Source organism: Natrix helvetica (genome assembly GCF_964273705.1).
Source record: "Natrix helvetica genome assembly, chromosome: 5".
In the NCBI taxonomy this organism is placed as follows: Eukaryota; Metazoa; Chordata; class Lepidosauria; order Squamata; family Natricidae; genus Natrix; species Natrix helvetica.
In genome coordinates this window covers 64000856-64012894 of record NC_138551.1, presented here as the reverse complement: position 1 = coordinate 64012894, position 12039 = coordinate 64000856, and the positions used below count along the sequence as shown (strand labels likewise).

The 12039-nt window shown below is 38.7% G+C and overlaps 1 protein-coding gene across 1 annotated transcript in view; it reads right to left on the bottom strand.

The window, feature by feature from the left end:
* HTRA1 (HtrA serine peptidase 1) overlaps positions 1 to 12039 on the bottom strand; it is a 52218-nt gene that overhangs the window by 19209 nt on the left and 20970 nt on the right. The window contains exons 2-3 of the mRNA XM_081954284.1: positions 5936 to 6035; positions 5313 to 5517 (exon numbers count right to left, since the gene is read on the bottom strand). Of these exons, the coding sequence (XP_081810410.1) occupies positions 5313 to 5517; positions 5936 to 6035 (305 nt within the window). The remainder of the gene's footprint in view (positions 1 to 5312; positions 5518 to 5935; positions 6036 to 12039) is intronic.

The window sequence follows — 12039 nt, the reverse complement described above, 5'->3', positions numbered from 1 at the left end:
TGAAGGACCCTGTCCCTGCAAGTGGCAGCTCAGACAATTTGGAATTTAGAATAGCCAATATATATCTAATTAATATAATTTTTTACTCACTCTGGGAACTCATACAGTGCTTGGACCAAAGACTGAGAGGAACTGGGAACCACAGGGAAAGAAGGAGGTTAAAAGAGATTTCCTCAGTCTTCTAGACCAATCAGGCTGTGAGAATATCCCAGGAGTCGGCCCTCCCTCGAGTCTACCAGAAAAGCATCCTATTCTTAGCCACCAATGAAAGAAAAACTGTTATAAGAACACAACTGTTTTTGAAATGTCAGTATCATGGAATCTTACATCAAGTCTTCATGTGTTTTGACCCAGATATCTGAAGGATGACGGAAAATATGCTGCAGGAAAAAAAGTTAAATGGATAGATTCAACAACAATTTGAGCATATTAAAATATTCCAGTTATGGAAAATTATTAAAAGACAATATTTCAATCATACAGCTTGTCAAATTGCCATCGCACATAATTTTAATCCACTAAAAAAAAGAGTACTAACTTCAGAAAAAAATTAAAACAGTATAAAGCAGTAAGCAACTGCTTTTAATATGTAGAAATCTTCATTTAACTATTCAATCCTATTTTTTTTTCTAATATTTCTATTAAAAAGTGAAAAAATATGCCCTTTACAGTAAAAGGAACTTGTTGAACAATGCCCCAAACAAAGCATTTATATACACTTTATCAAATTAAAAGGTTTTAAAACCATGCAGTATATATATTCTTACTAAGAATACCTTAAAAAATATTAATGCGACTATATATAGCTTAGTTTGTATTAGCTAGAAGGAAGAATTTCCTGCAGCACATTATTTCCAGAAACAATGCTTGAAATAATTCAGGAAACAATGCTTAAAAGGAAATTGCTGAACTCAGCTACTGTATGTGTCTATCAACTTATTTCCTCTGTTCACCTTTGCCAAAACTCGGTCTCACAATATCTATCATCCCGTGATCCATGCATAGCCGGAAAAGGTTTATAATTTCATTCAGGCATTACTGAAAGCAGAATGTTCACTGTCCATGTGAGCTTTCTAGTCAAGCTTCATCGGATTTCTGCCTATACCCTGAATTGTACAGTTGTGCATGTGAAACTTTTTTCCCACTGTAAACCTTTATGCCAAATGTGCAAATATCTGCAGGAAATTCCTATCATCTGAATGATGGCGTGGAAGAGCAGTGTTTTGCTAGAGTGGTCACATGGTATAACAAATATGTGGCCAAAGGGGAGTGGGGTGAATTCTCCCCCCCCCTCCAGCGATAGCTTGCCACTTTGATTCACAAGAATGCCTCAAGGTCCCAGATAAGACAATACATGTGAGTAGTTGCTGCCAATGCTTATAATAACAACCACTTTTCTATAAAAGGGAAGCTTGGCTGGTAGAAAATTCACTGTATTTGTCTTTTGGAAAATGGTTGATTCGTGATAACCATAATGCCCACAATGTGCTCTCAAAATTCCAAATATACCAGGTCCAAATGTTTGTCTATTCCTACCCTAATCTTTCCTCTCCCTCTCTTTCAAACACCAGTGTTGAGCAATTCTATTTTGTGATGTATAGCAAGAAACTATTAGGAAGAATGCTGGTGTACTGTCCAGTCCTATTCTAATCCCTGTTTTGCTTGAATCAATAAAGGTTATTTCTCATTTTGTGTAGATGATTCCCAGAATGCTGATTTAAGAGGACCTAGATTTCCAGGCTGAAGTCAGTAATTCAGGATGTTTTGATGCCAATCCTGGGAACATTATACAGCAGATAATGGATTAGCTGATTATATTTTTCAAGTGGCCAGGAAGACAATTAACATTTCTCTGTTGTGGTCTGTTCTTAGACTGTAATTGATTCTCATGAATTGTAGTTCAATAGATTCCTTTTCATGACACCCTGCCCTAGGCCCTCTGGAAAATGTAAATGAAATCAAATACAAATGATTGTACCCAAATATACCTGTTTAGAGCAGTGCCTAAAGCACTTCTGTATACTCTAAACAACTGAAGCAAAATTGAAATGAGCTAGGAATATCTATGAAACCTGTGTCCAAACTAATAAATTACATACTAAAGCTATGGTAATTATTCTACTTCTTTTGGGACACTGATGATAAGCTTGTTTCCTTTTGAATGAGCATACAATAATGAATGACATCAAGCTATTATCAAATTCTCTGAATTTTTATTTCAATCTATGTATATCCCTATGAAAATTCCTCTGCATATATGTCCAATAAGTTTATGCCATGTATGTAAAATGTCATTCAGCTTATATAATAATGATCGAGCTACTTAATACTTGCTGAATATCCCTTCAAGATCTGAAATTCTAGAATAAATATTTGTGTACCTGTGTATTTCATTTCCTGAACAGCAGTGCGGAAATAAAAGTATCTTTTAAAATATGCCAAACACCAGCAATGCATTAAAAGGCTTTGAAATTGCATGAATTTAATGATATTTCCAGCTCATGAATTTAATGGCAAGCCACATGAAAACCAGAATGGTTTAGAAGGAAATCAAATGTTACACTTCAGTCAACTTAAACCTGTGCCAGAATATGATCTTCAAAGCAAGTGAATTATCTATATTTAATTATGCATTCTGCTTCTCAAGGTCAAATTGTAGAATTAGGACATACTTGCATAGGAAGTCATGTTCAATGGACCCGTGTCCCTCCTGGCTGGTACTGGCATCCTGGGAGGTGACACGAGGGTGGCTTCTGGGCCTGGTGAACGCCTCATTGGGTGAGGGCTTCCTACCAACTGCCTTGAAAGAGGCGGTGGTGAGGCTCTTGCTCAAGAGGCCTTCACTGGACCCAATGGAGCTGGCTAATTATCGTCCAGTCTCCAACCTTCCCTTTTTAGCGAAGGTTGTTGAGAATGTGGTGGCACAGCAATTTCCACGACACCTTGACGAATCCGAATATCTAGACCCACGCCAGTCCGGCTTCCGACCCGGGCACAGCACAGAGACAGCCTTGGTCGCGCTGGTTGATGATCTCTGGAGGGCCAGAGATAGAGGTTGTTCCTCTATCCTGGTCCTATTAGACCTCTCAGCGGCTTTTGATACCATCGACCATGGTATCCTATTGCGCCGGCTGGAGAGGATGGGAGTCGGAGGCACCGTTTTACGGTGGTTCGGCTCCTACCTCTCCGACCGGTCGCAATGTGTGTTGACGGGGGGGCAGAGGTCGACCCTGAGGTCACTCACTTGTGGGGTGCCACAGGGGTCGGTCCTCTCGCCCCTCCTGTTCAACACATATGTGAAGCCGCTGGGAGAGATCATCCGTGGTTTTGGGGTTGAATACCATCTGTACGCTGATGATACTCAGCTGTACGTTTCAACCCCAAATCACCCCAGCGAGGCTGTCGAAGTGATGTCCCGGTGTTTGGAAGCCGTCGGGGTCTGGATGGGGGACAACAGACTCAAACTCAACCCCTCCAAGACTGAGTGGCTGTGGCTACCGGCACCTCGGTTCAGTCAGCTGACTCCAACGCTGGCCATAGGGGGCGAACAACTGCCCCCTGTGGAACGGGCGCGCAATTTGGGCGTCCTCGATGCCCGGCTGTCAATGGACGATCATGTGGCAGCCGTGGCTAGGGGGGCGTTCCACCAGGTTCGCCTGGTGCGCCAATTGCGCCCCCTTCTGGACCGGGATGCCCTACGCACGGTCACTCATGCACTGGTGACGTCTCGCCTGGACTACTGTAATGCTCTCTACATGGGGCTTCCCTTGGGACGCGCACGAAGACTGCAGCTAGTCCAGAACGCAGCCGCGCGGGCAGTCATGGGGAGTACTAGGTACTCCCACGTAACACCGCTCCTGCGCGAGCTGCACTGGCTACCTGTGGTCTTTCGGGTGCGTTTCAAGGTTTTGACCACCATCTTTAAAGCGCTCCATGGCATAGGGCCTAGTTACCTGCGGGATCGCATCCTCCCACATACATCCCTGCGGCCAATTCGCTCTCACAGGGAGGGGCTTCTCCTGGTGCCGTCCACTAGGCAATGCCAACGGGCGACACCAAGGAGTAGGGCCTTCTCTGTGATGGGCCCAACCCTCTGGAATGACCTCCCCCCCGACATTAGAACCACCACTGACTTCCGCTCCTTCCGGCAGAAACTGAAGACATACCTGTTCCGACTGGCTGGTCTGGCATAATTCTTAACGTCTACCTCCTGGCATATATATTTCCTACTGGTTTTTTAGGGGACTTAATTTTATAAGACACTGGGGTTTTAAACTGTATATCTTAAATTATTTATTTAGCAATTACAGTTCTGTCTATTTTATCCTCCTCTTATTTATGTATTTATCCATTTAATAATTTTTAATTGTTATTATGTATGATGTTTTTGATATGGACTGTACACCGCCCCGAGTCCCTTTTGGGAGAGGGGGCGGTCTAGAAGTGCTAATTAAATTAAATTAAATGTACTCGTATTGGACTCTTGCATCAAAGAAGAACAAAACGGACAGTCACTGTAGAGATAGAAAATATCTTTTATATTTTAGATGGCCCCATATTAAAAAGACACAATGCAGTGTTCTGCTTGCCTTGGTCTAGCAAAAGTCCTTTTGACATATCGATTGAAGAGCATTCTGAAATATTATATTCAAATCCAAAATAAAGAATGCATAACCATGAGGACTACTGTAACCTCTTGTCCATGGTCTATAGTTCAAGTATTTCTCATTGTAAATCTGTACAGTAATAACTTCTTAGTTCATCAGATGTGTAATACTTGTTTGTTTTGTTTGTAAAATACAATATATCTGGGAGCAGGAGACTTTCAATTAAACATTTTAGGACATATATGATTTGCATTTTAATCAATATGTCAATTGGAAGACTGAATTAATGCCAGGATAGCAATTGTGTATTTTCCTAACTCCGTAAATCAAGGGTCCCCAACCTGATCCATGGACCAGCACCAGGCTGTGCTAACACATCCCATGTGTGGGATGCAGGCAGCACATGAAACCACGCCCCTTCCAGTCCGTGAAAAAAACTTTCTCCATGGAACCAGTCCCTGGTGCCCAAAAGGTTGGGGGCCTGTATCTTAAACCAATCCTGTTCTAGATGGGGAAAAAAAGATAAGAAGGACCTAAATATTTGGTTCTTGAATTTATTTGCATATTTCCTGGTTTTCAATAAGGGGATATGACTACCGATACAAAGGAAAGGAACTGCTTTTTTAGTATAACTTTTAACAAGAATGTGTGGCTATTCTTCAGATAATAGATGCACCTGTAATATTTTGATTAACATAAACTCACCTGAGTATCTATTTTTATTAGTGCAATATCTGCTTTCTCATCAACGTCTTTAATTTTAGCATCATATGTCACACCATTCTTCAGTTCCACTTTCACTCTGTTCTTATTGGTAACCACATGAGCATTTGTAACAATCAGTCCATCTTCAGAAACAATGAATCCTGAGCCACTGGCAGCAGGAACTTCCCTTTTTGTAAAAGGCAACCTAAAAGACAACGCCAATATCAAAAAGTAAATTAATTTCTGAAATAACAACATCCGTATGAATCCTTGATATTCGTATGTTATTCTGCCAATTTCTGTCATTATTTATATATTCAGCATCTTCAAAACGCACAGATCACTATGTCCCAAAGGTGCCTTTTCAAAAGGAAACTGCTTGGTTTTTCCTTGAAGACATTTTGCTTCTCATCCAAGAAGCTTCTTTAATTCTTCAGTTCAAAAGCATTTTTGAGACAACCATGACCTGCATGACTGAGAATCCCCATAGATACAGATCAGTACATTTTTACAAAAGGTGAACAGTACTTAAGAGCATCATAAAATGTTAATTCAAAATAATGTTATTTTTAAAATCCATATAATCAGCAGGACCAGCAATGCAGTTTGCATATCTTGTTTACCTGCGAAACAATTCTATATGAACCACAGCGGGTGCTATCTTCTCTACCACATCTGCGATAAAATTGTACTTATACCGTAAACTGTTGGGATCTTCCTGACCTGGAGAGAAAGAAAGATAGAAAAACATTTGTCATAAAGTATCATCATGACCTAAAGAAAGGCACACAAAATTACTAATTGCCCATAATAAAGGGAAGAAAAAATTTAATTTCTAAGAAACTGATTAAAAAAAGTAGGAAGATTATTAAAAACAATTGTAGCAACATTTATGAGAAAAAGTACCATATAGCAGACAGGATAGTTTAGGTTCCTGTTCAAAACATACTTGCCCAAACAAACTACCAAATATGTGAGGTTATGATAAAGAGAGATTTCATATTAAGGAAAAGTTGTTTGCTTTATAAGTTAACTCTTGGTAGATCATAAATGCCACTTATTTTTAAATTGTACTTTAAAGTTTGACTATGCAGGTAGCTTTGGACTTACAACCTTCATCTAGCAAGGATTTGAAGTTATAATGGTGCTGAAAAAAGTGACTTACAAATTGTCCTCACTTATATTAAGTGCTTCTACATGCATCATCCTCATCCTCATCTTCTACCCAGTGATAATGGTAGTATGGAGGCCATTTATCAGGACTTTGCTACTTAGTGTAATATGCAGCAAAGGCATCTCAGTTTACAACAGCTCCTTATTAGTATAACATTAAAATATATTTTATTCCTCCTGATCATTGAGCATAGTTTGCAGGAGTATGCAAACTATTTAAATTCAAGTATTTTGAATGCGAAATAGATACTTTTAACTTGAAATTATTTTCACTGGAAACACCCTGACACGATTTCCATTTTACTGGAAGCATTTTGAACTTGAAATACTTCCAGTAAGATTAAAAAGAGCCAATCTGGTCTGTTTTGAATTTGAAATGTTTAGCAATCCTACATGAATCCACAAATTGGCTTCCTTAACAAGACATTTGTGATTACATTTCTGTCCACTCTCTCCCTTGAGCGAAATTGGGAGAGAAACAGTATGTCTTATTGGTGCAGATACAAGGGGCAGTAACTGTTTCTTCTGCCTCTCAAATTGCTTATTGTGCTTTCTTAATTTCTCAGCAGACTCTACATGTTGAGACTATAGGAAACCTGGAGACACTCAGAAACCCAGAAGCAATTCTGTTGCCAAATTTTAGTGATTTCCAAAGATTTTCCACATATTTGAAAATTATAACAAGGCGGTTTTAAGGCCTTCTTTCTAGCATGACAAAGGCATAAAGTTATCACAGAAAAAAAAACCAATAGTATTAAAGCTGAAAAGAAACAACAGAAAAAACTACAGATAACATCAAATGGTTTTCCCCGTTTTAGATCTCTTAAAGCAATCCAATGGCTTCAATAAATTAAATGGTTATCCTCAATAACTTGAATGGGGGGAAAAGATGCTTCTTTAGAACTATACTGATTTCCTTGTTCTATTACTGTGCTGCCAAATCCAATCTATCAATCTAATGAGTAGTGACTGAATATCTTCATACCTGCACATGTAAGAACCCTCCTAGTCTTTGAAAAAAACTAAAACCTCTTTGATGGTATTAATGTTGATGTTGTGTGTAAGCATCCAAGTAATGATGGTAATCAGATCCTTTTCATTTTATTTTCATAATATTCCGAAGGACCAGTATTTAGGCATAAAAGTTCAGTCACAGCTGCCATAGAAGATAATTAACAAAAAATGTCAACATCCAAAAGCAGCCAACGAAAAAGAAAACCTACCAAATTCTGCAAGGCCAGCATTCCTTGCAGCATATAGAGAAAGAGCAGAATGCTCTGATAATGAAAGCTTCATGAATTCTTTTGCTATTTTTCCTTAATTGGAACACACAAAAATTATTTAAAATATTAAATAATATTCCCATTAAATTATAATGGGACTGGGTGTTTATTAATATGATTTATTGGGTTAGGGATTTTTTTTCTTTTTTGTCTTCACTGTGCGTTGTATTGTGTTGGGGGTGAGGAAGCTCAACCAATCTCACTGTACATATATTGTGCACTGACAATAAAGTATTATTATTATTCACAAGCGGTGAGTTCTCCTACCAGTAAATCCCACAGCTGCCAGACTCTGGACCAGATCCAGTAGAACAATGTCTCTCATTTCACATAAAGGATATTTGCATGAGAACCTAATACCCACTTAGGAGATTATCCAAACAGTAACCAACACAACACAGGGAGTCCTCGACGTACAACAATCTGTTAGTGACTGTCACGTCATGGGGATCAAAATTCAGATGTCTGGCAACTGAGTCATAGTTATGATGGTTGCAACGTCCCAGGGTCATATGATCATCTTTTGCAACCTTCTGACTAGCAAAGTCAATGGGGAAACCAGATTCACTTACTAACTTAATTATAGTGATTCATTTAATAATTGTGGCAAAACTAACTTAACAAATGTCTTGCTTAGCAACCAAACTTTTGGGCTCAATTGTGGTCGTATGTCAAGGACTACCTGCAGCGCAATGCCTGCCACTGCTGAAAAGAGATAGCAAATAACAGTCTTATCAAAATCTAAGCAAGCACCAGCCCTGTGTTTAACTGCCACAAACACTCTACTGCAAAGGTGACCAACCTTGGTAACTTTAAGACTTACAGACTTCCTCATGCTGACTAGGGAATTTTGGGAGTTGAAGTCCACAAGTCTTAAAGTTGCCAAGGTTGAACACTCTTGCTCTAAGTATAATACTGAGGAACCTCCAAGTCATCTACTCCAGGTGGCAGCATTCCATTACAACTGCTAGAATCATTCTTCAAGTACCTTCTCTATCTCTTCCTCACTTCATGGACATCAGTTTGATAGATATAATATCCCTCTTCATAGATCTTCAGAGCAATCTCAAAAATGTAAAGCCATAATTGAAGACCCTCTCAGGAAGATACCTGATATTCTGCATTGTTGTCAGAATTGCTGTCAAGTACGATATATGAGGAGGATTCAGAGACAGAAGGTCAGGAGTAAACTGAAGATAGTTTCACAGTTATTTTTTCAGCCTTTCTATTTGTGACAGAAAATTCAATTTCTTATAAAATAATATAATTTATTTTCACCCACGCATTATTTTTGTCAGAACTGTTTGACTGATCCAGATTCCTCTATACCAACGATGGCTAACCTTTTTTGGCTCACGTGCCACAAGTATGGCGAGCGCAGGGGGGTCGTGTGCGGGCGTGCCGCACCCATAATGCAATACGCGACCTTCCCAGTGCGCATGTGTGCACATCGCGCGACCCCCCCATTTTTACATACTTTTTTCGCCCTCCCCAAGCTCCAGAGGCTTTATAGGAGCCTGGGGAGGGTGAAAAGAGCCTCCGGGCAGTCCCTGAAGCCTTCGTAACACTTAAAACCACCCTCCGAGCAAACCGGAAGTGACTTCCGGTTTGCTCAGAGGGTGGTTTTAAGCACTCCGAAGGTGTCAGGGAAGCCTCCGGGCAGTCCCTAAAGCCTCCGGATGGCCAGGGGGGGCTCTTGTCACCCTCCCCAGGCTCCTATAAAGCCTCTGGAGCCTGGGGAGGGCGAAAAATGGCTTTAAAAAAGGTGAACTCAGCTGACAGGGAAGCGCCTCGCGTGCCCTGACAAATGGCTCCACGTGCCACTTGTGGCACGCGTGCCATAGGTTCGCCATCACTGCTCTATACGATAATTGAAGAGGGCAGTGTGATTCTGACTTGATACAAAAGATAAGGAGCCAATCCTCTCATTCATTCAGATTAATTCTACCTAAAATTAATTTCTTAGTTTCACCGCACATAGGTTTTGCAAGCTGAAAAACGTAAGAGGAAAAATTACAGATTATTGGTAACAGAAAAAAAAGATAGATTATCAGTAAATCAAAATTTACTATTGATGTTTTAGAAGCAAATTGTCCACTTATCTTTGGATATTAATACTTTAAGTCCAATGTTATATAGGGAACACATATACTTAAACTAGCAGACATTTGTGTGTATGTGTGTGTATGCATGAAACATTGAAATACAACTACAAATCAAGTATAATCAGTTATGTACAATTAGAGGATTCAGCTTTGTAAAAGATTAAATATTTAGTACCGTGAACTGTGCAGATAGCAATCATACTGTATGATCCTAGTTTTGAACTTGACACATATTTCCTATTTGCCATTTTCTTATTTATGTTTATATTAGATACAGATATATTTAGGGCCTCTTATACAAGATGGTCAACAAATGCTAATTGCCAGTATCTTGAATTCCAAATAATTATTACAGATTCCCTCCATCATGATCACAAATCAAATGAAAAAGTAGTATCATGAACTATGACAATTTAGCCAGAATATGTCAGCATTTAATAGTTTCCAATAACAAAATGAGCAATGATTTAATTGCATTCAATCTAAACACAATTTTATCACAAATATATGGGCGCTAGAGAGACTTCAACTGATACATATATCGAGAAAACCACTTATGTAAACAGGAAAAATCCCTTGCACAGGATTACTTGCATGTATCGATATGGGGAGGGGGGGTGGCCCTACTAACAGCATTAAAGAGAAAGGCTGACAAAGAAGCTTGGCAGCAACTGATCATGGCAGCAAGAGGAAATGACTCAGCAACCTTCTGGAGATTAGTTGCAGCATGTGTTACAATTGCTTGAAAAGTTGTTAGGTTTTTATTGTTGCTATTTTATCTTTGGGGCTACTTAATGTGTGTTCTCCTTATTTAAATAGCATTTTTGTTTTCTGGTGAGCAGGGTACTTTTCTGATTTGTGGTATACATTATAACAAAGCTTCCCTTTTTGTGGTTTTGAATAACTCTCAAGTATTCCAGGGAGATTTTACTCTCTTAATTTCTCATGCAACTTCCTTTTTGCCAATTCCCTTATTTTTAGAGAAGTTCTTTCTCTTTTGAAATCTAATGGGTTGAATTACTTGCTATTTTTTAATTAATATACATGTATTTATTTTTGTATAAATCAGGTGAATAATTATCTAGTCCTTCAGTCAGTTCAACAATACTCATGCTGTGTTTTGTCTAGATCAGGACTGTGAAGCCACCAGCCCGCATCACGTGTTGGCCACACCCATGCCTGGTTTAGCGGGGGGGGGCAGTAGCAATACATCATATGAGACTGCCATGACGATGTGAGTTTGACACCCCTGGTTTAGATTGTTAGCTAGAGTGAAATCTCTGTTCTAGACCACCACTATTTATGACATTTAGAAATATCACCTATTCTTCGTTGCCAGAACATGAATTGCTATAATTAATGTAAGGAAAATTACTCCCTCACTTTAGAAGTCTGTTTTTTTAAATTTCTATATGTACCTATGTATCTCACAAAATTGTATGATTTTTCTGGATTCTAGCTGTTACAACTAAAGAGGAAACTTTATAATTGCTATAGTACATGAATCATTTGATTATAAAGATATGGCAATTTTCTCGCATCCACAATTAAAAAGTTCTGAAGCTGAATAAAATAAACCATTCTATTTTGGATTACTACGTTGAGATACTGGCAGGATAAGGTTGCTGCCTCTTTTCTTTTCTGCTGCTTGTTTTTAAAATATATTGTTCTGCATTATATTTTGCAAGAAAGGGCACCATACACTGATTTTAAAAATTAAAAAAAGTGCAATGTCCTAAAAGTGTTCTTTTTAAAATGTTTCTTATCATTCTGATGTTCTCTTTTCACTTCAGTATTTCTTACCCATCTGATCTTCTCTTATGACTTGTTTCACATCATATGAAAAAATACCGGTACATACTTTTCTTCCTATTCTACAATTCCACTTAAGACATTTTAACGGATGAGCTAGTAGAATCTGAATAAGAAATTCAGAGTTTCTAGTCTCATTTCCGGCTAGACTAGTTCTTTTAAATATTTAATTTTTACAAAATAGACGATGAAGTCATAATGTTGGTTCCATAAATTCTCATACAGGAATAGCTTGGTTTTAAACAGGAAACCATCTCCTTGCTAAATTGTAACCACAGTCCATGATGTATGAAACAGCCAACTATCTTCATGATTATACAGACACAAACTGCTTTAGTGAGAAGTAGGTTATTT